Below are 26,865 nucleotides of genomic sequence, written 5' to 3' on the forward strand. Positions count from 1 at the left end.
TTTTCACATGAAGGAGGATTTGGGAAAGATTAGAAGTACTGGAGCTGAATGTCCCTAAAGAATGTTGTAAAATTTCCTTTTCAAATATGATGGGTTCTCTCCTTTCTGAGATGGACTAAGTTAGCACAATCTTGCTTGAAAACAGAGGGTTAATTCAGATGTGCACTTAAGACCTTATTAACATTTGTGCAGTAGACACTGCTTCATGTCATTCAAAAATAGATAGAGCAATTCTGCAAATAAAGGGCCCGACTATACTTATTTTCTCTAATTCCTTCCTGGGCTTAGCAATATTTGGGTTTGCTGAAAATAAGAAAGAAAAAAAAAAAAGAAGTGTAGTTTAAAGGGGAAAACCCTTATTTAGTTATGTGAGCACCTTGAATGTTTAACAGAGCATCAGTTACTCAACAGTAATGCAGCCACCATTCTCGTCATAGCTAAAGCTTTAATGACATTGTATGTAATCTCTGTTCAAAAGAAAAACAGAAAGTGTGTGTGTGTGTGCGTGTGTGTGTGTGTGTAGCGGAAGAAACAGAAAGAAAATAAAATAAGATATTTTTGAAGTCAGTGGGTAAATATTCCATTTTAAAGCATACAGTGTCTTGATGGAATATGGTGTCTGGGGCTGGAGGAGAAATAAATATTTTGAACCTGTGTTTACTTTATTTTTTATTTATTTGTTTATTTATTTATTTGGTTGTACCAGGTCTTAGTTGTGGCTTGCGGCCTCCTTAGTTGTGACATGCAAGCTCTTAGTTGTGGCATGCATGTGGGATCTAGTTCCCTGACCAGGGATCGAACCTCGGCCCCCTGCCTTGGGAGCGTGGAGTCTTAACCACTGTGCCACCAGGGAAGTCCCATGAACCTGTGTATACTTTAGAATTAGTTAATATCATTATGATTTTTACAAACTCTGCTTCCTAAAAAGTTACTTGAGGCAGCTCACATTCATTCAACAAATACCACTGAATACCTCATATGCTTTTCCAGTTGCCTAAATTTGTTGAAGACAGGTACAGAGTACCAAATCAGACAAAATTCATAATGACATGTACAGTGAATGTGATTACTAGTAGGAGACAATTCTCAATTTGGTCTTTTAAGTTTGTGTATATCTTGCCTTTGTTCTGGATTATCTTTTCAAGGATGTTTGTAGAGTTACCAGTCTTGGAAGAGAGAGAATTCTCCTCAGGAGCAAAAGCCCAGCATGCTTATTGCCCATTATAAAAATTTGAGTTCCCTAGACTCAGGGTTCTTCTACTAAATGCAACCCACAGTGGGTGCAGGTATGTGGTTTTCAAGTTATGTTGTGAGAATTGGAGTTTGGGGAATGGGTGCAGATGCCGATACTCTGCCTGGGGTAATTGCTGTGAGTGTTAAGTGCCCTATGCCTGTAAATTATAGTCCTATATCTCTGGTCCCAGGATCTTGGGCTTTAGCCAAGAGCCACAAGCATGTACAGATAATTTCTTAGTTTGCATGTAGGGTAAAATCTCAGGCCCTTCACAAATCTTGTCAATTACTTTGAGTATTTGCATTTTATTCAGACAAGTACTTGAGCCAAACTAGTACTTTCTCAAGGTGAAATATCTCCCTTGGTTTTTAATTTTCTTGTTAAATTTAAACTGAAAAAACTCCCAGGGATGAAAGGGTAGAGGATGTTGTAAAAGAAGGAAGAGGTAAAATGGGGTGATGGGAATACCAAAAATAGTGAAAAGAAAACAGGTCAAAGAAAAGAGCAGGACATAGGTATGAAACATTTTTGTATGTTTAGACAAATGTAGTTTGTTTTTAAAATTTTGGGTTCATCCAATGGCTGTGCTAATAGATATACTTTTGTTGAAAATACAGAGAGGCTAGTTTATCAGGAGAGAGGTGGTTTAATAATTTTCACCTATTTTTAAATGGCAAATTTTTATTACAATTCAAAAATGGAGAAAACTGTAACTCATTTAAAATGTAAGCTGATAAGAGATAAAGGAAATGGCAGTTTCCCAGTGTTCTAATCATGCCATACTTATTCTAAATACTGCTGAATTCACCACTTGGAAGGGAAGACTAATCTTATTTGTACTACGCCATTATTTAGAATGTAACTTCTTACTATTTCTTAATTACAAGAGTGTCAGTAAAAACGCAAACTCAGTTATTTAAATACTTGATATCTTTGAAAATCCAGGTCTCTTCATCTATTCGACAAAACAAATTTATTTATAAGATCCTATTCATTTCATTTTAATAAAAATAAAGATAAAACAAAGTGGAATGAACTGAACAAAATAATAGCGTAAGTCCCAAGTCATTTTTTAATGAGAATAAATATTGGATAAACATAATGCACTGTGACTGATTAAAAAATACTGTACGTAGTGATTTTTTAGAAAAAATATCATGATGGAAATAAGGCAGTTTTCATGTAGAAGAAAACCATCACTGACTTCTTAATCAACTGAAAACACCCACAGGGGTAATTACAGGCCACTCTTGTCATTAAACATGGACTGCAAAATCCATCTAAATCAAGTAATCACTCTGTTGATTAAAAAATAAATAAGACTAAGATGATCTGATATATGCCTTATAGAGAAATATAAGATGATCTGAGAATATCATGTGTGGTGGTGGGATTACTAATACATGCAAATTCTCTTCTCAAATCTTTGAGTAGTATCCAAAATGGTAGGACAGTCTGATTTTCAATTTTATAGATTTGCTGCTGCTAACACTTTCTCACTTGGCATTCTTAGTTATCTCTTCAGAGTTGCTGTGTTTCCTTGCTTGGGCATAGAGAGGTGAAGGATGCAAAGAAAAAAAAAATAAGCCAGGAAACTTGTGATCTATTTGGGAAGTAAGGCCAAAAATAAAAGTCAAAATAAAGATTCAGGTAATAGGACAAGTTAATGTTAGAAGAAATGCCACTAGACAGGATGTGGTTAACCACCAAAGATTTTTGCAAACAGTAATTGCTGGAATTCAAGTAGGGGAAACTACAATAGACTAGGGTGGTCCAAAAAGGCATCCAAGGCCAAATGAGATTTGATTCAGCCTTGAAGGATGGTGAAATCTGGCTGAATGAAGGGTGCAAAGATTAAGAGATGGGGTTGGCAAACCAGTTTTGGGCTAAATCTGGCCTGGAGACTGCTTTACATACATGCAGAATCAAGAACGGATTGTACATTTTTAGATGGCTGAAAAAAAATCAAATAAGAATAATATTTCATAACACTGAAAATTATATGAAATTTAAACTTCAGCGTTCATCAATAAAGTTTTATTGGCACACAGCCACTCTCCATTTGTTTATGTCTATGACTGTTTTTGTGCTACAGTGGCAGAGTTGAGTAGTTGTAACAGAGAACAAATGGCCTCAAAGTCTAAAATATTCACTATATAGATCATTACTAACAAAGTTTGCTGACTCCTGATGTAAGAGATAAAGGGCAATAATGGAAAGGAATGTTGGAAGGCCTATAATACACCCAGCTCTGGAGATGAAAAGGAACCCCTACAGGTTTTGAATATAGGAGGAAGCCAAACTGCCTCTGCTTCCTAAACACATCACCTGTGCCTACAAATATTTGTTAAATCAAAACAAATGAACAACAAATTTTAGATTCCTAATCGCACTGTTACTTTATATTTGTTGCTCTTCAAAAGAATGAATGACATTTCAGCATAGGAAATGTACCTTGACTCTCTGAGGTTGTCCATCCTAACCTCACACAGGTGTGCTATGAGCAGCTCTCACTGATTTTGACATTGTTGGACATGAAACAATACCTTGTATTTTGGGGCTTTTCTAAGAGCATATTTAGTTGACTACTCCCTGAACCTTTCTTCTTTGGATTGCACGACATAATTTGCCTTCTACTTTTCCTGCATAGCTCGGATATAGATACAAAAAGTGAGGGTTTGTATTGACAGAAAGAATCGGCAAAAAACCCTAGCTCTCTCTAGAGCCAGATAGTTAGAGAAAAAATGGTTCAGGCAAAGACACACTGCAGAAGGAGGCCAAGTGTTAAACCCCTCCTGTGGGTGTTCCCATCAGATCCACCATGGATACACTTCAGATACCAAATTTCCTCTCTAATATTTTAAGGCAGCATGTCACCAAGCCTCACTAAGGGGTGAAATCTAAGAAGAGTGTAGAGAAACACACATGGGAAGAACATCACAATAAAAAGAAAACAAACTCTGGGAAATGTGGTTAAGAAATATCAGACTCAATTAATAGTGGAGACTTCGATAGCCTTGGAGAAATCCAATACAAACCAAATTCAAATGACATGCCAGTGCTTCCAGCCATGTTTGCTTTCATTTGATTACGTTTTTAAAAAATCTTAGGGGGAATTCTTTAATGAAACCAAGTCTGGCTAAAACCTACATTCTTCTAGGTAATACAAATTAGGTAAAAACATTAATTTCAGATTTTTCTCTTTTATTTAAAAACAGGTATCTTTTAAAAAATTTTTTGGTTCATTTGCAAAGAATTTTTTTGAGAAATGATGGGAACTTTCAATAGAAAGAGTAGAGCTGAGATGAAGCTAAGGGAGAACATTAAGAGAAAATGAGAAAATATACAATAGTTTAAAAATGCAACTTAAAATCAAACTGCATAACTTGTTTTGGAGTTAATCCCAGATAAGTATCAGTATAGTCAGGGATAATGATGAATTCTGGATGAGAACTGTGTAAAGCTTTGAAAAAGCAGTAAGCTCAAGTCTTGGGAATGCCAAATGGATGACATTTTGGAATGATCTTCTACCCTATATGGAGGGAAATAAAGCTTAACTCACATGTCAATATATTCTCATAAATATCCACCTAGAAGGGCACAGCTACAGGATACTTGGACACTTATACAGATACAGATACACACATGGACGTGGACAGATAGACATTTGCTTTAGGATATGAAAAAGTTCCTAGGTAAAAATTGTAACAGCGCAAGTGTTTCTAGAAGAAAACCATTTCGTATCCTGGCTCAGAATGTAGAAAAATGACTTTCCCCTAACGTTGTATAATGCATCTTCCAGTCCCAGTCTCCTATAGAAGCATAATTTATGTAGTGGATGACAAGGAGAGTTTTATGATATCTGGAATTCATTTAAAATTTTTAGATGGGAAAAACTGAGATCCAATTAAAACCTTAATAAATGTCTCTGTGTTGAATACAAATATATTAAATTAATATGTGTGCAAGATGAAACTGGAAAAGTTATGGGAGTCTGCATTTTAATTCTAGTTCTATCGGGAAACTATTTAACTCAGAGAATTACTTGGTAATGGGACTGTTTACAATGAAGCAAAACTGAATTTAAATAGGACATTTTAGCCCATAACTTGTCATAACTCATGAGGTCTCAGCCTTAAGGCATGTCAAGATCTCACTGGTGAAAGGCTGGCGAGGAAAAGGAAGACGGACCAACTAGCGTCAAGAAGAGCCCTCAGGAGGCTAAGGCAGCGATAGGGCCAGTCCCCAAGGATCTTACCTTGAAGGGAAGCAAGGGCTGGCAGGCCACTACATGGCAGGCCCCACCCATGTCATACTCGAGATACAGCAGTGAGAGTCTTTGGTTGGAGATAATTCTCATGGACAGAAGGTGGTAACAGCTTGGTTTTATAGGAGACCTGGATGGGATGTGCAGTGTCTCTGTTAAAGTAGGACCCAAGATCTTAGGGTTTATAGATACAAGTGAGTGTACCTATCCTGTACACTCAAAAAGATAGACTGTATCTATTTTCCACAGACTTACCTACTTGCTCTAGGTTTTGTATCCTAGGATGTATCCTAGGGAGGATGTATTCTTACCCTACGTTTTCTGACTATCGAATCTAAGACAATAGGGGACTTCCCTGGTGGTCCAGTGGCTAAGACTCCATGCTCCCAGTGCAGGGGGCCTGGGTTCGATCCCAGGTTAGGGAACTAGATCCCACATGCTGCAACTAAGAGTTCGCATGCCGCAACTAAAGATCCCTCATGCCGCAACTAAGACCCAATGCAGACAAATAAATAAATAAATAAATAAATAATATTTTTTAAAAACTAAGACAATAGACTAAATTTGAATGGTGTCAAATGGTAGAGATTAGGCTCCTCACCTACTTGGCAGCCGAGTGTAGCAGTTATGATGGCAGATGCAGAAGTCCAACTATCTGGGTTCAAATCTCTGTTCCCCCCCCTTACCAGCTGAGAATGACAACATTCATATAGATGTTGTGAGGATCAAATGGGATACTGCATATAATTGCAGGGTGCCTCCGTTTTGTTATTATTATTTTTGGAAACAGGCTTTTGGCTGTAAGTCACATAACTTGAGACTTGGAAAATTATACTACATCTCTGGGCTGGACTAAGCTATTCCTGTAGTTTGGTCAGTTTTAAAACAAACAAACAAAATCCTGGCCATACCCTCCTCCCAGCCCCCACCCACCTGCACATCTAGCTGCACCTTCATCCCTTAATAGGTTCAGAACGTGCTTTTATTACCATCTAACTGCTCTTCCCCATCCAACTGCTGTCCAGCTGAAAATGATCAATATTGTTCTGTAAAACTTCTGGTCCAGATTTATTCTAGAATTGATTGAGTTTGTTTGTAGGTTGTTATAAAATATGACTATTCCTGTCTATATTTAGTTATAATTTATGGATGCTAATAAAAGAATAACATTTTGGGAAGTGTGGACATGGGTGGGTGGGAGTTTAATTGAGAGATCCATACTCAAGACTAAGAGAGCTAGTGAAACCCTCCCTGTGGTATGCCCAAGTCACAAGATGCTAAATGTTTGCCTCCTCAGTGTTTATTTTTCTGAGACACCCGAGGAGAATGGCAATCATCCTATTCATACTCTCCTACAAGCTACCTTTAGTGAACATCCCCCCAGCCCCGCCACCGTTAGGAAAAAGAGCTACCATTTTGAGAATGTTCATAGTGCCAGAGATTGAGGTAAGTGGATTTACAAGTATTATCTTATTTAATTCTCACAAGGAATTATATATTATTAAATAAACTAAGGATTAAAGAGAGGTTAAGAAGATTGATCAAGGTCACCCAGCAAGAAAGTGCTCAGCGGGGTTGCTCGCTGCAGTCTGCCGTGTTGTCTCCCAGACCTGCAGACTTTCTGGATGGAGAAAGAGAGCTCTGCTCACCCTTGCCCTTCCCACCTGCCACCCTGTCAGGCTCAGTCCTTCTTTCCTTAGAGCTTTGCTTCCACTTTGGTTAAGGACCTTACCACGTTATTTTATCATGTATCTCTCATCTTTCCCACTTGGCTGAACCTCAAATGATGTTAGAGACCACGGAAATCATTCTCTCATCTCCGATAGGTCTTGTAGTACTTCCATAAAGGTTTCCTCCTCCAGTTAGTGGTAGCTCAAAAAAAGATTTATTCAGCAGCTCAACAAAGGTTTATTGAATTCATAAATGGATGAAACACTGGGTTTTCCTGACCCACTAGAGACTGAGCTAAAGTAGTGGTTTGAAATATGCAGTCATGATCAAGGAGTTCTTCCTGAAAATACAGTAGATCTCTGAAGCAGATGGAGGGACTGGAGGAAGGAGTGGGAGAGCAGAGTGTGGTCCCTCAGCGAGACTGAACAGAGGAGTTTCCCTTGGGAGCAGGCAATTCCTCCACAGCTCAGCCTCCACCCTTTCCCGAGGTTCCTCCTGCTCTCCCAGGATTCTGCGTATTCTCATCAAGAAAACACCAGATCTCTTGAAAGCCGAGGTTTCTGCTTTGCGATTTGTGAGCCAATCTCATGACGTCACAGCCACCACCGGCAGCCCGCAGTGCTTTTCCTGACTCCACGGAGGCAAACTAGACTGGGCTTCCAGCAAGCGAAACCTCTTGGGTAAATATTTTGGGCCTGGTTTTTAGATTTCTCTGACAGACCAAGTGGTGGAGATCTGTGTATGTACACAGGACAGACGGTCTCTCCCTTTTTCTGCTATGTGTGTGATGTTACTTTCGTTATAGAAATAATTCTGCTTCTCTTAGTCAGTTCTTGCTGGGGAATTGGGCTTTCCTTGTTGATTTTCACTCGACAAGGAAAGAGGGTTTGCTGAGGAGAGGTGGAGAGGACCCACAACATGTCTTCTCCCAGGCCACCTGCTTCCTAGGTGCACCTGCTGTATCACCCTTTGTTTTAGCATCAGAGAGTTCAGGTTGGATGGTGAAAAATGGTCTCTCTGGGTTTCCAGTCCTAATAGGAATGTGTAGATCTAACCTTGTTACTGAAGTTGCAACAAAATTCATCAAATTCTAAACTTGTCGCAGGAAAGAGCTAAGTCCTGTGCATGTGCGCGGCCGCCCGCGCACACATACACACACACATAATTTATATATTGATTATACAATTAATGTATATATATGAGAATATACTATATTTTCATATACACATATATGCTATTTACGGTATATTTATGTATACACACATTTTTTCACAAACATAAGCTTAAAGCACGAAAGAGCAATGCATTTTATATACACACACATATACATATATGTGTGTGTGTACTTACAAACAAAATATATCATACACAGTATACGGCTCACGGCATCTTTCGGAGATAGGTATTTGTGCTCCCTTTTAATGGCAAATTATTTTTAGGTAAGGCCATCACAGAGTCTTTAAGCAGAGCGAAGGCTCTTTCCTTAAACAGCTCAGGGAGAATTTTGTTTGCTACTTTTGAAGAATCCTTTGATGTACCCAAAGCCTGTGGAGGGGTGATTCCAAATCCACTGAATTAAAGTGTGAAGTGTCTGCTAGGAGTTCGCTGATCTGTCCGGGGAGACCGAATCGAGGAGAAGAAAAGGCCACTTTCTCTCCCCAGCGGGACCCGGATCCCTGCCTGCTGTTGAGCGACTTCATATACAATGAACGACAGAACGTTTACAGAGAAAAAAAGAGAAGAGAAAAAGTAGCAGGCACCGAGGGGCAGCCGCCGGCGCCCGGGACGGCACGTGACCTGGGGGGCGGGGCCCCGCGGGCCGCCAGCCAGTGGACGGGGCCGGGGGCGGGCCCACGACTCGGGGGGCGGGGCCTGTGCCCGCGCAGCTCTCGCCGCGGTCCCCTTATTTGGATCTGCGGGAATGTGGGCTGGAGCGGTCCTGCAGCGGTACCAGCCTCCAGCCTGTCGCCTGGACTGCCCCTGACCCGGGCGCCCCGCTGCTCGGTGGCAGGAGGGCCGGCGGAGCGCCATGGCCTGCATCCTGAAGGTAACGACTCGCATCTATGGCTTGGACGCGTGGTTGGGCAGCCTCTTGCTGCTAAGAGGCGTGGAGCCAGCCGCGGTCCCACGGCATCCTCATCTCAGTTGTCTTTTCCTGGCGTTGATTTTCTTTTTGTTCGTTTGGCAAATGCATATGGAGGGAGATTCTGAAACATGCAGCTGGCACGGCTTCTCTTCCGACCATTCCTGCTTCTCGCGCCTGCATTGAAGGAGCTGCAGACTGTTGGCTCCAGGGGAGAGCAGGGCTGTGTGCCGAATAATGGGGATGGCAGGGAGGGGAGGGGTGCTCCCGCGAGTCCCGCGGCTCTGTTGCCTGAGGCCTTTCTGGGGCCACGCAGAGAAAAGGAAAGGCTGGACATGGGTTATTGGTGCTGAGGGGTATAGCGCTTTGAATGGGGGTGAGAGTGTGCAGAGGGAGTTCTACCGAACATTTGATCCTATGAAGATAGAAACTTCAGAGTTTACAGGTAGTCCCTTAGGAATGAGTTTTCTGTGAGATCTGCTAACTCTATATGCTGTTAGTTCTACTTCAGAAAAGTTCACAAGAGGGTGTATTTATTACTAGAGAATTTCAAGCCTTCCTTTTGCTTATAAATTTAAACGGACAAACCTTCCTTTTGCTCATAAACAGACAAAATTATTTCACTCCCTATCAGAGTCTGCTCAGCCACCCCTTCTTTGTTGAGTTTTCTTTCTCCAAGTGTGTTCTTAGCCTGGACTGAGCATCTTTCTGGGTTCACAGACTTGTGGCATCAGGTGGGAGAACTTGGTACGAGTGCCTCACTTGAGAACTTTTTATTCCATAGGGAGTTTGTTTGTTTGTTTGTTTGTTTTTCTGACTACTGTTTCTACTCATGCCTAACCTGACTGCATGAATCAAAAACATTCACAGCATGAAAGTTTCCTGGGCCTTGACTGGGAACATAAAGGCCTATTTGTTCCGAGTTTGGGAGAGCTGTGTGTGACAGAGGAAAACACCAGAAATCAAGTTTTTTGGTTGTGCTATTGTGAAAGAGCATTTACTTTTCTGTAGGATGATTTGAAGCCATCTACTGCTGTATTAGTTACCTGAATCCTCTCCCAACATGCCTTGGTGTTAATGATGCAAATAAGAGACTAACCTAGTAGAGTTTGTTTCCATTTCTTAGAGTAAAGGAGATGAGGTATTTCCTGTGATTTTTCTGAACTTCCTTTGTTTGGTTTCAGAACATTTTCTGGGACATAATGGTAGCAAGATCAAGAGGAAATAATACCTTGGTATTACAATATGGGATTTTTACCTTGGAGACTCCTAGCCCAAGGACTGAAATATGAAGATGAGTCATCTCTACTATTTATTGTGTTATTAACTGAAAGAGAAGTTGAGGAGCGTGACATTTATTGTTGGCTGTCTTCTTCCCTTTTGATTTCTCCCCTGCCTCATCTTGCACGTGTTCCAAACATTTTTAATACGCATCCCAAGCTACAAATGAATCCGATCCAACCATTCCTTCCCTTTCCAGCCCCTCACACTGACCTCAGACATTTGGGGCATATCTGATTCCTCCTTATTTTTTCTCCGCTGAAACTAGTCTGGGGTGCAGACAGGTAAACTGCAAAGAGCAAAGGCTTTGGACTCAGAAAGACCTTGGTCTGAATGCAGGCTCTGCCAAGTGCTACCTGCATGACCTTGGATAAGCTACTTAAATGTCTCTGAGTCTCAGTTTCCTCAATATAAGATTAAAGTAATAGCACCTCAGGGTTATAATACTCCACAGGGTTGCTGTGGGGATGAAATAATATAAGATATGAAAAATACTTTGTGGCACAGGCATTCAATAAGTGCTATTTTTTCCTCACATATAATAATAACTACAATTTAATTAATCTTTACTGTATCCTCAGCCTGTTTCATATAAAATAACTCTTGGTCTTACATCAAACCCTGTAAGGTGAGTATCATTGTTTAAAACCTCATTTTACAGATGAGGAAGCTGAGGTTCCCGAGCTTAAGAGATTTGCCCAAGGGAACAGGGTTAAGGACAGAGTGAGCCTGGACTTAGACCCAGATCTGCCAATCTTCTTTATATTTTAACTCTGTTCCCTGTACTTTCCCAGGTGATGACTTTCTAAGATGCCCTAATACCATTCAGAGCCCTTACCACCTTTGAGAAACAAAGTACCTTTGTGCAATGATGGTCTTGATGGCCTCTGGTGGGCCTTTTCCCCTTGTCTTTGAAAGGCCCTGCATGGTGGAGTGGAGAGTCCAGAGACCTGGATTCAGTGCAAGCTTGGTCTCCTGCATATGATTTTAGACAGTCACTGCAACTTGCAACCCAGTTTGCCCAAGTTGTAGAATGCCTGATAGGGTTTTGTGAGGGTAAAATGATATACTGTTGTTGTTGTTTTTAATGAAATATTTTCTGCCGTATTGGTGTTGGTATCACAAGATGCATAAGCCATTGACTCCATTCTCCACTGGCTTACAGTATAGTAAGGGGGATAGAAAAGTAAATGAATGTGTTACAATGTGAAGAATAATAGGTCTGTGGAAGGCATAACAGAAGCATGGAGGAAGAAAGCAATGAACCCTCTAATTGGATAATCAGGATAGGGTTCCTACTTATGATACTGGAGCTGTGTTTTGAAGACTGAATATGATTTACTGTGATGAAGCTTGTGTTTTAGAAGGATAACTTTTGAGTCAGGGTCAACTTTATTCTGTGGGCAAAATCTAATCTTCTCAACAGATTTTTGAGGTAGATCGTATTATCCCGAGATACAAAGAGTTTGGTTAAAGTATCATTATTGCCTAAACAATAGTGACCCTAAATAGGAATCTTTGACTAGCTAAGAAGAGGAGCCTGTACCATGGCAGCAAATGGTGGTCTTTTGGGGCATACAGAATATCCCCTCAAGGTATTGTGCATGGTAAGGGCCCATTCTGCCCATGTGTAGAGCTGGTTCTCATAACAGAATAATGATTACCTCGGTAATCCTTTAATTGGGGAATACATACTTACTCCACGTTGCATGGGCTTTGAAGCCAGAAATATGTGGATTTAAATTATGGCTCCACCACTTACTAATTGTGTAACCATAAGCAAGTTTCTTGATTTCACTGCCTCAGTTTCTAAAATGGAGATGATCATGCATTCCTCAATGGGTTATTCTAGGGATTAAATGGGAATATTTGCACATTAGTTAGGATAGGCTAGTTTACTGCAGAAAAAACCACCTCAAGTCTTAGTAGGTTCATTTCTTGCCATGCTCCTGGTTAGGCAGCTCTCCTGGGGAGCTGTGCCATTGTGAACAATCAAGTCAAGGGACAGTCTCTTTCCATGGGGTGTTTTAAAACTCTTTGAAATTTGGTAGACGAGAAAGATATTTAATTTGTATTTATTTGGTTATTAGTGAAATAAAGCTTAAATTTATAGAAGTCATTTGTTTTTCTTCTCTTATAAATTACAGATACTTTAGTATTTTAGGTAATAAAAGCTGTTTGTATTTTCTTTTATGATTTCTTCCTTTGGTCAGCAGGTACTTTTTTGAGAACAGTATCACGTATACCTTTGATATTTAACACATATTTAGTGAGTTGTATTAAGGTTTTTTTTTTGGATTCAGTACTGAAATGGAAACTGAGTGAACATGTGGACACAGACACTTATTTCTGCCTTGGAGAAGATTATGGTTTTGCCAGGTTGATGATACTTAGGAACTTGAAGCAGTTAGACAATAACACAGTAGGTGCATGTCTAAGCTACTGTTATCTTCTCTACCAGTCACCTGTCCTCGTATGACATTTATCCTTTTTTTTTTTTTTCTTTTTTGTCTGTGCCACAAGGCATGAGGGACCTTAGTTCCTGGACCAGGGGTCAAACCCGTGCCCCTGTAGTGGAAGCACGGAGTCTTAACCACTGGACCACCAGGGAAGTCCCTACATTGGTCTTGATTGATGGGAAATTTGATGAATGTTGATATCAAGTTACGGGCTTGGTGTCTTCTCATTTACTTTTCCCCCACTGCCCCAGACCTAATCCTTCACCATACTGCATCAATTCTGTCTCAGGAAATCTCTCAAATCTGCCCGTTATTCTCTATCTCTATCACCTCTGCCTTGTCCAGAACCTAGTATTTGGTCTGTCTTTTGAAATAGCCTCCTTTCCTTCAGGCGCCTTATAATCTTGCCCATCTTCCACATCACTCTCAGATTATTGTGCAGAAGTGCAGTGCTGATCAAGCCATTTGTAGGCTTAAATGCTTGTCTTGGCTCCCCAGGCCCTGCAGGGTAAACCCAGCTATTTAGCTTGGCATTCAAGTTCCTTCAGAATCTGGCCCCTGCCCACATATCTGGCTTCACCACCTACTACTCCCTTCCTCATGAGCTAGACACTTATCTAAATGAATTCAAAGTCTGCAGATATAGGACCTCCTTTCGTGGCTCTGTGCCTTTGTAGTATAGCACAGGGATTGAGAGCCTGGTCTTTGATGTCAGACCAACCTGTTCCAGCAGTGAAATCTCTAAGCCTCAGTTTCCTCATCTGTGAAATGGGAGCAAAAATAGTGCCTACTTCTTAAGGCTATGAGGAATAATGAGCTAATTTCTACAGAACAGAACCTGACACATAATAAGTCCTTGATAATTATTAGCTATTAGTTGTAATTGTACATGCTGTTTTCTCTGCAGGAAATTCCCTCTGCTATCACTTTTCCTCCACTGAGAGTTCAGCTTATCTTTCAACTCCTGTTTCAGCATCACTTCTGTGGTCAAGTCTTCCCCTGCCTCAGGCTTCCTCTGTGGCTTCATGGTTTGGTTCTTGTCTCTGTAGCAGCAAGTATTACCCTGTACTGTAAATTAGCTCAACTCTCTTGTTTTACTATGAACTCATATAGCACAGGGGCCTTTAGCAGGTCGATCAGCTAGTGTTTACTAAGCATATGTAAATGAATACTGTTCTTGCCCTAAGTAAGATTACAGACTCAATGAGAAAAAAGGTATACCTAGTGAGTATATGAGTAGTGGCAGTGTTGGTAGTTACCTAATTGAATCTTGGGGGCAGAAAAGGCCTTGTTTTATTCAACTTGATATCCATAGCAGCTAGTCTGACTCACAGTAAAGTGTTTCCTAAATGTTGAATGTATAAATGATTTAATTTTTTTTGAGATGCTACTTATAGACAACAGTCTAACCTGGTCTCCTCTAGGAGCAGCCTAATTCTTCTTAAACATGCGTGGAGTTTTCACTGTAGCATAAGCAAGCAGATTAGAGTTTATCAATTAGTTTTCTCCTTAAGTTCCTTCTCAGTTTGTTTCTTTTAGATCTGTTAGGGCTTCTTATAAAATCTGGAGCCAATTTGAAATCTAGAGGGAGGGAGAAAAGAGACCTGGACTGGAAAGAAGAAAGAAGAAAAGTATAGGAGTGACTTATCTTTTGTCATGATCATTTTGGTTCCCTGGGTTAATAGAAACAAAAAAAGCAAAAGCGAAAAACAAACAACAAACCTCAGCATCCACATCTCAATTTGTGGTTCTCAAACTATGAGGTTTCAAAGGATTGGAAAATAATATGGCTTCACTGAGACTGGAAAGCCACAGAAACTTCACAGGTACACAGATTGCAAACCTGAAACTCTGCGATAACCCCTGCAAGTAGAATAGACAAGGCACTTTGTTTAATAAATCTGCTATGACATTTCTTTCTGCTGCCCAAAGAATGCTGAAGTCTCAGTAGCTGCCCTGCATAATTTTTAGGCTTATTGTGACTGAGCAGATGCGTTTGCAAATTCCATTAGCACACTTTGGGGAATGAGTTGCTTGTGTAAAAGCTTTGCTTTTTGGATGACTTGAGAACAACAGCAGCAATAACAGTTGTTCTTTATTGAACACCTAGTGTGTTCAGGCTGGGTCCTGGGCTGAGTGCTTTTACATGTATCATCTCATGTAAACTTTTATTACAAATGAAGATACTGAGGTTCCGAGAAGCTAACTAACTTGCTCCAGGTCCTATGGTTAGTAAGTGGTGAAGGTGGGGTTGACCCAGGCTCTGGGTAGTGTTGTAGTATGTATTTTACCTTCAGTGCCAATTCAGTGAATGTTTATAGGGGCTTTGAGTTTATTTCACCATCTTTTGAGTCTAGACAGCTTCCTAACAATCTCCTGATGGAGCTCTCTTTTAGCTGTGTTATTTTTATTTGTTCCTTCCTCAGAGTTTCCTTTGTGACAGAGGAACTAGAGGATATAGAGGGGCCACAGAGACTGGGGAAATAAGAAGGTTCTAAGTCTGCCTCTAACACTAACAGCCTTTTGATCCTGGGCAAGTCACATGACCACAGCCCTCTTTGCTGAGAAACCCCCATGTCCCTTTGAAGGTGGGAGTGAAGGAGAGGAGTGATAGAGTTAGATTTACCCTTAGGCTAAGCTTCAGAGCCCCTTCAAGGCTCTGGGAAGAGGTTCTGGCATGTTTGTATTTATAATTTATATTCATTTTCTTAAAGAGACCCACAGATTATATAAGCTTCAGGCTTCCCAGCCAGCATGCCCCCTGGGGTGGTGTTGGAATCCAAAAGAGATAAAGTTCGTGAATGCACTTTGTAAAGCAGGAATGCGCTGTACACATGTGGCAAAACTATTATTGGTATCATTAGTAATTAGATAACAGCTTGAATCAAGGAAACCTATCTCGGGGACTGGTGGGAGAAAAAAAGTTTAGATTTGAGGCAAGCAGAGGGAACCCATTAAGCTTTCCAGCAGATGACTGGGGAAAGTTATGATATCTCCTCCCCAGGAGGAACATATTCAGCTGTTTGTGAGAATTTAACACATGCTTATGCCTGAGGGTTGGGAATTGGATGAGTTCTCTATTTCCTGGATTCCGGGAAAAGTGGAGAAAGGCATTTTTCTAATTGAACAGAGTAGATTTACAAGTGTTACCAGGATCCCATTACGGAAAGCTGCAGTTAGATCCTGGTTATTAAAAGGGTCATTGTTCAATTTATGGATTATCCAGATCCTGTTGGTCCCTGGCCACTCTGATGTACACCTTTTATGAGTTTTACTGCCAATTAGCACTTCCACCAGAGCCTGGAAAGGGAGAGGAGCTAAACTCCAAATTGGTTAATTCCTTTCCTTGTTAGCAGCTTTGTCAAGGTGTGTCAGCAGGAAGGTAAAGAAAATAGCTCAAATGCGGTGAAGAGATTATCTGTGCTTTCACTGTTGTTTTCTTTCTTCCTCAACTCAAGAATTAAGAGTAGGCCCTGCTTCTGATTTTAACTTGATTTAAGGTCACTAAATCAAAGATCTTGGCCTAGGGCATCCAGGGACTTCAATAAACAGCAACCTTGGGGTAGGTAACATTTTCAGAGAGCCTTTTGTCCTCACCCCATATCTCCAGGCCTGTCTCTCATTTCCTGTGTGATGTGGAGGGGTGGAGACTCACAACTTCTGGTACATGGGAGACTGGGGGAAAGTTAACTCCTAAAGAGATGTTCAGGGGCCAGGAAAAGAGAGGTCCTGTACTTAAGTCATTCTAGTGTTTGTGTAAAAATATGTGTGTGTCTCTACAAATACATAGTAAATATAAATAGAAATGTGCGCCCACATTCATTCAATCATATCTTAGTATTTATTGAGGTTTGAAAACTCTTGCATGTAAAAGCCTTTTCTGGAAGGGATTTCTCTCTAATTTCAAAGACTGTTGTGTTTCCTAGGGAATTTCTTAGCTGTGCATTTACCAGACACGAAATAAAAACTTTGGTCAGTTATGAAAACTCTATTTGCATCTTGCTCTGAGAAGATCAAGATCACAAGGGAATTGGAAGTAAAACATGTATGTCCTGCATTGGGAATGAGTCATAATGTGCGATTAAAATGTACATGTGGAGCTCATCTTAGATTTTAAGGATTGGAATGAGCAAGCGACTGTCCTGGGACAATTCTCCTCCTTGGGACAAGTGGAATACCCACCTGTGGAGAGCAGGGTTACGATTCCTGGTATTGTTGTTTGGTATTCTTGGCCCCAACAGTGTGCCTGACTAAAGAAAGAGATGTGAAAGTCTCTCTCTGTGAAGGGCTTGCCTTACCAATCAGGGAAAATGGTAACCAGGAAAGAAGGGCTGTTCTCTACGGTGTGGGCAGGAAGAGGACTGTGGCTTGCAGAGGTCAGAGCTACACAGACTCTGAGTCAGATTCCAGCTTTGTAATGAGTTTGAGTAATGACAATAATACCTTTATTTAATGCTCTGTAACAGTGCAGTCCAGGAGAAATATAATGCGGGCCACTTAGGTAATTCTACATTTCTAAGAGCCACATTAAAAAGAAAGCAAAAAAAAAAAAAAAAAACCGAAAGCAGAAAGAAGTAGGCAGAATTTACTTAATAATATATTTTATTTAACACAATATATCCAAAACATTTTTGTGTCAATATGTAATCAATATCAACTTATGAATGAGCTATTTATATGCTTTTTTCATGAGTCTTCAAAATTCTGTATATATTTTGCCATTACAGCATATTTCAATTCGGATGCTAAATTTTCATCACAAATACTTGATCTCTATTTAGATTTTATAAAATGTACAGTTGAAAAAAGTAGATTCACGTGTCTGAGTTGCTCCAGAGATGCTTAAAAGTTTTCCAAGAGTTGTATCGAGTATCAGGTTTTAAATGTAAATGAAAGAAAATAAAATGAAATAAAAAATGTGGTTCCTCAGTCACACCAGCCATATGTCAAGGGCTCGACAGCCAAATGTGGACAGTGGCTACTGTACAGGACATCGTGTTCATGCAGGTAGTTATCTTTAGCACCAGGAGAGACTGCTAAACGTAGAGGCAATGAGAACAGTGTACGGGGACCTGGGGGAAAGGATTGCCTACGGGGTAGGGATCAGAGGGGGAGGATACCTCAGTTCGTCAGACTCTTGGGACCCAAAGAAAAAGCAAATGAAGGGCAAGTAATGAGTGCCAGACCCAGGGATACACATTTGAGCCTTTGATGAACCCTTGAGATTTCATCTGAAATGGAGTCCTAAGCTTTTCCATATCCTGAGCCTGATTGGCCCCCCAGATGTTGAGCAGCTGTGAATTCTCCCAAGAGAGTGCTGCTTTGGTCTCAGTGTGGTCGTGTGAACTCCTGGAGGCTTTGAGATCAGAGACAGACTTTATACACTTTTATTTGTATAGTTCCTTTGCTCTAGGTGGGAGGTACACATATGGCAGCAATTTAGACATCCAGAATAAACCACATGTCTTCTTGCAAGTCAAGTGAGGTGATTGGAGTTCCTTTCTACAGTTTGCTTATTTTTTGACTGTTTATTTGTGTCTATAAAGTCAGCAATATGCTAATAGACGTATGTCCAATGGTGCTTAGAGCACATCGAGCCAAGCACTCCATGTGGAAGAGGAGACTGAAGCCTAGAGAGGATAAGTAACTCCCCAAAGTCACATAGTGGGACTGGAATCAGACTCCAAAGCTTGATCGCTAAGTCTGTTGCTTCTCACATATAAGCTGACCACAATGCTGCTCAACTTGAACTGCACCAGGACCCCCTGAAGGGCTTGTTACACCAGAGGTTGCTAAGCCCCACCTCCAGAGTTTATGATTCCATAGGTCTGGGCTGGGGTCCAAGAATTTGCATTTCTAACAAGCCCCCAGGTGATGCTGTTGATGCCCATCTGTGGACCAACCACACTTCAAGTAGCCCTACCATACTACATCCTGCTCAATAAATAGCTGCTGAGTTACGAAAGGCTTCAAACCCATGTATTCCCCAACCAAAACTAACTAGAAATTTAAGTTTTTTTTTTTTTTTTTTAATTTTATAACTACTTTATTTATTTATTTCTTTATTTTTGGCTGTGTTGGGTCTTCAGTTCGTGCGAGGGCTTTCTCTAGCTACGGCAAGTGGGGGCCACTCTTCATCGCGGTGCAGGGACCGCTCTTCATCGCGGTGCGCGGGCCTCCCACTATCGCGGCCCCTCCCGTTGCGGGGCCCAGGCTCCAGACGCGCAGGCTCAGTAGTTGTGGCTCACGGGCCCAGCTGCTCCGTGGCATGTGGGATCTTCCCAGACCAGGGCTCGAACCCGTGTCCCCTGCATTAGCAGGCAGATTCTCAACCACTGCGCCACCAGGGAAGCCCCCTCTAATTACCTTTTTAAGCATTGTAATCGTTTGATTTCTGCCCCCATTGTTCTCATTAAACCCCGAGCTTTCTGATGCTATGGGACTCAGGCCACCATGACTGTTGAAATGCACGTGCCTCTGTGCCTGGCAGCAAGGGGCTGGGTCTGAAATGAACCCGTCACTGGTGGCGTCCCTCTTGCGTGTCTAGAAACTCTGTTTCTTTCAAATCAGTTTCAAAATCAGTTTATGATGATTTATGAACCAGGAATTTGTTTCCTGCTGATTGTATGTCAAATCCTTTCTCACTCTGTGCCCCCTGTTTCTCTGCTGGCTAACAAGGAGCCCTGGGGGTGCAGGAAACAGCTTCTGTAGTCAGATTGTACTGGCTTTGGTCATGGAAGTTAATGCGTTAGTGCTAGAGTTCACTATCTTAATTATTGATTTAGTGTCATATTTTAAAAGTCATTATTTAAGGGTTAGGAATGGGGAAAATGAAGCCTGGTGAAAGATGATAGCTTTTTTTTTTTTTTTAATGTTGATTCATAGCCTAGTTTGGGATTTTAATAAGTAACAAAAAGCATTGGAAACTGCTGATTTAATCTCTTCTTATAGGCTCATATTGGCATAAAAAAGAAAATACATCTCTAAATTTTTGCTTTCTCCTGGATCTCCATTTATGTGCCTTTGTTTATGGTGGAACCCATTTTTCTGATTTCCCCCCTTTCATCTTTGGCCTCCTAGCCCCTCTCCAGTACAGGTGTTATAGAGATCATTAGCTAGTACAGTTGTCCCTTGGTATCCAGGTATCCACATGTCTGCCGGGGATTGGTTCCAGCACCCCACAGGTAAAATCTAATGCTCAAGTCCCTTATATAAAATGGCATAGTATTTGCATATGCACTTTGCATGTGCATTTGACTATGCACATCCTTCCATATGCTTTAAATCATCTTTAGATTACTTATAATAATTAATACAATGTAAATTTAATGTAAATAGTTGCCAGCACAAGGCAAATTCAAGTTTTGCTTTTGGGAGCTTTCTGGAATTTGAGTGTTTTTGAATATTTTTGACCCACGGACAGCAGAACCCACGGACAGCAGAACCAGGTTCAGCTGACTATGTCTAAAGAACCGTCCTCTCAGCCCTGTACAAGGGAAGCCTTATAGAACTCTATTGCCAAGCAGGTAAAGCTGTCTTGCAGAGTCCCGAGATAGAAGCCATTCCAATAGGAATAATTCTTCTCTGGGAAATGTGAGTCTTTTCTACTCCTGGTGTGAAATCAGTGGTGTGGCGTTCCTGACAGCCCATGGTTGTCACCCCACACACCTTTGCCATGGCCTAGAGGCTGACTTTACTATTAGTCGCTCTTTTATTGCTGACCTTCTCAACCATGTCTTCCTTTCTTTCTCACTTAAGTTCTCGGAGAAAATTCATTCCCCAGCAGCAGCAGATAACTGAACCAATGACACCTTACGCCTGTTTTCTTATTTATTTTTCTTTACATTCTTTCAGTTGGGAGTAAGAGAATCTTTCTCTCCTACCCTGGTTTATGTCACTTAATTATTTGTTCCTTGGCTGGTTTAATGTTTATTTAATTCTGCCATGCTGTTTAACCCTAGTGGCCTGGTTGATTGCTTGAACTGAGCCAAGATTTCTGCATGTGACTTCTAACTTGTTGGTAAATTAGGGTTTGTTTTTTTCTCACCCATCCTGGACCCTTGATACTAAAATCTTACTTAAAGAAATGACGTCCAAACCAAATGCCACTCTAGATTTCTGTATTGGAACAATTGAAATTCACTATATATTTTTCCAGATTTGCGTAGGTCTGTGTTTGCCCTTTTTTCCCTCTTACCTTTGGGAAGTTTAATTATCAAGCATTTAGAGAGAAGCCAAGTACTGTGGGTGAGAGGAGGGGTAAAGGGAATGGAGATAAAATAGAAGCTGAAGATTTTAATTCCTTTTGAAGGGAAATTAGGGTCTGTATGAATAATAGTAATTGTAACAATAGCTTACATTTATTGAGTACTTACAGCTACTGTGTCGGGGCTTCATAGTTTTGTATTAGCTCATTTAATCCTGACAAGTACCTCATAAAATAGGTACTATTATACATTCCCATATAGATGAGGAAATTGAAGCTTGGAGAGGTTACTTAGAGAGGCTATGTAACCTCCCCAAGGTTGTACCACTATTAAAGGAGGGGGTAGGATTTGAATCCAGGAGTTTGGCCAAAGAAAATATTCCTATAGTCATACATGGGCAAACCTATTTGAAACTTGCCCACAATAATTTAATAACTTAATGACAAAATAATATCAGTAAACTTTTTGAGCACTTTATTGTAGGTACTGTATTTAAGGCACATACATGACTTCCTTTAACAGTCAACAATCCTATTAGAAAAATACTATTATTATCATATCTATTTTACCTGGGAGGAAACACTGAGGCTTGCAGAAAACTTTAGTTCTTTGCCCAAGGTCCTTGGGCTAGTGAGTGGAAAATTTGTCTGACCATATTACTTTACAGTTATTGTTATTAGCTAACATTTACTATATGCAGTAAGGGCCAGGCACTATTCTCAACACTTTACACTTATTGATTCATTTAATGCCCATTTTTCAGATAAGGAAACCAAGGCACAGAGTGGTTAGATAAGGTCAGCAAACCATTTTTGGCAGTAGTGAGACTGGAACGCGGGCACTTTGGCTCCGGGGTCTGTATCTGTAACAACCTTGCACAAGGCCACAAATCCCCCCTCCCCCCCCCCCCACTTTGGCGTTCTACCTTCTAGTGTAGATAATCACTTAGGACTATTGAAATCCATTCCAGTATCAAGTCAACCCACTTCAAAGGAGCTTGTGGAGATTAAAAAAAAATTGCTTGATTTTTGATGAGATAAACTGAATTAAAAAATAAATTTGTTGAGTTTTTTGTTTTTTTTTTTAATGCCTTTGAAGATTTTTGAATCAGATACATTTAGAAGACCCACCAGGTCAAGTCAGACCTGGTGGAATTAGTTTCCTTGTGGAGGTGGAATTTGTAATTGAGCATGAGACAGTCATTCTGACTGGGTGGGGAATGCCAGGCAGTTTTCCCTCTTGACTGATCTCCGTGTTCTCCCCTTCTTCACCTGTACCCCAGAATAACTCCATGGGGAAGCCAAAGTGCTCTTTTAAAGAGTAAATCAGGTCATGTCAGTTTCCTTATCTAGACCTTTTGGTGGCTTTCCATTTCACTTTGGATAAAATCTAAACTCCTTTCTAAGGCTCACGGTGCTCATGACCTTGCTCCTGCTTATTTTTGAGAAATCATCTCCTGCATCTTGGTCCCCTGCTTATTTTCATTCCATCCAGTTCTGGACCATGCCAAGTTCCTTCCTGCTTCAGAGCCTTTGGGCTGCTCTTCCCCTGCCTGCCATACTTTGCCCCCAGGTTCTTTTATTTCTTCCTACCTTTCATGTCCCAAATTAAAGTTTACTGCCTTGGACAGGCCTTTGCTGATTTATACCAATGAGATAGAACTCTTCTTGATATTCCCTATTATGCTTCCCTGTTTATTGTGTGCATAACACTTTCTTAATGTATGAATACATGCTTATTTGTTTGCTTGCCTGTCAGTCAGAAGACTAAAAGGGCAGAAATCATGGTTATTTTGCTTATCACTGTGTATCTAGCTTCTAGCATAGTATAGTCAACAAACGAATGAATGATTGAATTAATTAATTTCAGGCAAAAAGAATAGTAGGTACAAAGATAGGGTGGCATGAAGGAACAGGTCATTTTGGGGAACAGTGAAAAGTTGCAGATAACTGTCACTGAGTTCGTTTTGGGAGCCGGAGGAGATGGTATAGTTGGAGTCAGATCGTGAAGGACCATGTAGGTCCTACAAAGTAGTATGGACTTTATCCTTTAGAAATGAGGAAACACTAATGGGATTTAAACAGATCATTAAATGTGGTGGAGATATTGGGTCAGAGGGACTATTCCGTTGTCTTATTTTAGAGTACTTGGAGTCCTTGATTTAACTCTGGTCATTGTCGTTGGTATTTGGAAATTACTTGTCCCAATTATGATTTTGCTACAGTGATTGCACAGGCAGAATTTCAAATACAATGCTGGAAACGAAAATGTGCCAAAGATGTAAGTCTGCTGGTTTATAGCAGAGCTTGGTGTTTTATCTGTCATTACCTAACCGGTTATATTCTGGGAGAAAATATTTGCAAATCATATGTCTGATTGGTTAATATACAAAATATATAAAGAACTCATATAACTTGATAGCAAAACAAACAAACAAAAACAAACAATCCAATTAAAAAATAGGCAGAGGATCTGAATAGACATTTTTCCGAAGAAGACATATAGATGGCCAACAGGTACATGAAAAGGTGCTCAACATCACTAATCATCAGGGAAATATAAAGCAAAACAATAATGAGATAATCACCTCACACCTATACCTGTTAGAATGGCTGTTAGATAAGATAAGATAAGAAATCACAAGTGTTGGCGAGGATGTGGAAAAGAACCCTTGTGCACTCTTGGTGGTATAATCACTGTGGAAAACAGTATGGCGGTTCCTCAAAAAATTAAAAATAGAGCTGCCATATGATCCAGCAATCCATTTCTGGGTATTTATCCGTAGGAAATGAAAATACTAACTCGAAAAGATACTTGTACCTCCATGTTCATTGCAGCATTATTCACATATTTGGACATTGCTTGTTCTAAATATGGTGGCCTTAATGATTACACAGCCAGAATTTCTCCTAGAAGGCTGTAAGATAAAACTTGGCAGTGTCATTTCTCTCCCTGGGTGTGGTACAGTCAGTCACATTTAAGATACATGTTCCTTGAAGTCAAGGAGCTGGGCTGGGGTCTTGTACTGGCCCAAGTTTGTGTGTCCATGCTTTAATGAGAGTGTGTCACCTGTAAAATCTTTACAATTTGGATAAGCAAATACGTCAATCCATTTGAAAGTGCTAATAAATGTAAAATATTGTTGGCAAATGAAGCTACTACTACAGGTGTTGAAATTTTCATTTAGCCTGGGGAATCCTAAGTTTAGAAGTAGTCTTTTGAGCCCTTAGATCATTGAATGCACAGTTTAGGTTCTTTTTGATATGGATGAACAGGTAGTGCTTGTAATATTAAACTGTAATTTTGGACGGGTGAGGTACTTCTGGCCCATTGCGCATTAAATACCTGCTGTTTCCTGGACCTGACTTAGAGTGTGGTTTCGTATTACTGCTCTTGAGGCACCTGTTTGTATAGCAGTACTGAGCTCCAGACCTCAAGCTAAGCACCACATATGTATATTTATCAGTTAAAGCTTCAACACCCCTGTGACTCTGTTTTGTAATCTCCCTGTAAATGTGTATTGTTAATGAGGAAATGTGGGCTTAGAGAAATTAAGTGCTTGAGGTCCAAGAGTTACTGGATCTAGGGTCAGGGAGTCCAACGCAGTTCCGACTCCAAAACCCTTGCTCTTCACCCCAGCCCTGTCCTAGACATAATGTTGTCCTATAGACAGGTCAGAATGGTAGGTAGGAACAGAGGGAGATCTCCTTTCCTATAGACTATACATAAAAATGTCTCTCAAGCCATTTTGTCTGAAGCCCATCTTTCTGTCTTGGGTTCACTCCTATTTTTAGAGATACTTTGTTTTGCCTAATAGATTTTTTTTTTTTTTTAGTAAATATTTCAGGCATCAGTCTTTTGTAAACTGAATCATAGTTAAATAAAGAAGTTTTTGCTATTTAAAGGACCTTGTGGTTAATCCCTTGGTAAAGAATTGTTTTGTAATTGAATATCAATGCCCTAGTTATACTGTTTTTAACTTGACTTTCAAAAAAGTAACAATTGACAAAAGCTAATATTTTTTGATATGTAACAGGTTGTCTTATAAGCACTTTTTTTCTTACATTATATGGGAGTTTCTAATCTGATGCTCACAACAGCTCTGCAAGGTGGGTGCTATTATTTTGTCAGTTTTACAGAGGAGGAAACAGATACATGGAGGCTAGATGAAGGGACAGCTTCATGGCATGTGACATGTATGATCACACAACCCGATGCTCAGAAGGGCCACACTTGATTTAATGTTCTGCAGTTGCTGTCTAAAAATTCTTCGTAATTTTGAACAAGGGGCTCCACATTTTAATTTTGCACAGGGTCCTGCAAATTATGTAGCTGGTCCTGCCTAGGTGAGCTGTCCAAGGTCACCCAATGGTCAGTGGCAGAGTTGGCATTCAACCCCAGACTGCCTGGCCTTAAGCTTACACGATTCCATTTATATTCCCTGGTTTCCCATATCTCATATTCTTTTTTTTTTAAAGAGATTGGAGTTTATTTATTTATTTATTTATTTATTTATTTTTGGCTGTGTTGGGTCTTCGTTTCTGTGCGAGGGCTTTCTCTAGTTGCGTCAAGCGGGGGCCACTCTTCATCGTGGTGCGCGGGCCTCTCATTATCGCGGCCTCTCTTGTTGCGGAGCACAGGCTCCAGACGCGCAGGCTCAGTAGTTGTGGCTCACGGGCCCAGTTGCTCCGCGGCATGTGGGATCTTCCCAGACCAGGGCTCGAACCTGTGTCCCCTGCATCGGCAGGCAAATTCTCAACCACTGCGCCACCAGGGAAGCCCCATATCTCATATTCTTAAAGCAAGGTCCCTCCTCCACCTTCTTTTTCTTTGGGTCTGTCTTTAGAGGCAGGTGGTTTGATTCATCTCGGTTCAATCCTTTCGATTTGAGCTTTGTTGGGCCGAGTGTCTGGATACATACAATTTCCCCAGTAGGTTTGTAGAACAGCAGTAGGGAAGATTTTGAAGATATGACAAGAATTGCACATCCTTGCCATAGGGAAAAGTCATAGCCTAAAAATAAATAGGAGTAACATGGAATCATTGTAACATTTTTGTTGTGCGCAACTCTCCTGGGGGGAGGGAAAGAAAAGAAAAAGAAAGCCCCAATGTATGTGAAAGGAAGGCAGTCCCTCAGACTGCTTATCTGCATGCGGTGCTCTGGGGACTAGTGACACTTAATTACCACATACAGTTTTATGGACTGTTTTATGAGAAGCTGGTTTTTAGCCTTTCATGGATTGCTGTAAAGGGAAATAGAGAAAGACAGAAGAGGATTTCTATCACTTTGGTAAAAAGACTGTCCCTCTGTGGTCTGTGCCTAGAACCTGAGGCTGCCTGCGTTCCCTTTCAGCATTTCCTGAGCACTTTCTGTGAAGAGGTAGACGCCAGCAAGACCCTGGAGCTCGACGATGGAAAAAAGCGTGACACAGTGCAGTCACCACAGGGCACCTAGGGCTGTGACAGAGGCAGGCATCGGCCACAGGAGCCCCAGGAAAGCAGCCGCTGACAAAGTTAAGAGGAGTCTAGGAAGATCAGGGGAATTATCCAGGTGGAGAAGCGAGAGAGCATTCTAGACAGAGGGAACAGCAAGAACAAAAGCGTGGAGATGAGGGAGAAAATGGTCAGGGTGAACTGCGAATATCTGGTCCTGGCTGAAGTGT

At 40.8% G+C, this 26,865-nt stretch overlaps 1 protein-coding gene across 1 annotated transcript in view; it reads left to right on the top strand.

The window, feature by feature from the left end:
- Positions 1-9,083: 9,083 nt before the first annotated feature.
- ST6GALNAC3 (ST6 N-acetylgalactosaminide alpha-2,6-sialyltransferase 3) overlaps positions 9,084-26,865 on the top strand; it is a 566,847-nt gene continuing 549,065 nt past the window's right edge. Inside the window, exon 1 of the mRNA XM_057531128.1 lies at positions 9,084-9,219. Coding sequence (XP_057387111.1) covers positions 9,202-9,219 — 18 coding nt within the window. The 5' untranslated portion in view covers positions 9,084-9,201. The remainder of the gene's footprint in view (positions 9,220-26,865) is intronic.

Source organism: Balaenoptera acutorostrata, chromosome 1 (assembly GCF_949987535.1).
Source record: "Balaenoptera acutorostrata chromosome 1, mBalAcu1.1, whole genome shotgun sequence".
NCBI classification, from domain to species: Eukaryota; Metazoa; Chordata; class Mammalia; order Artiodactyla; family Balaenopteridae; genus Balaenoptera; species Balaenoptera acutorostrata.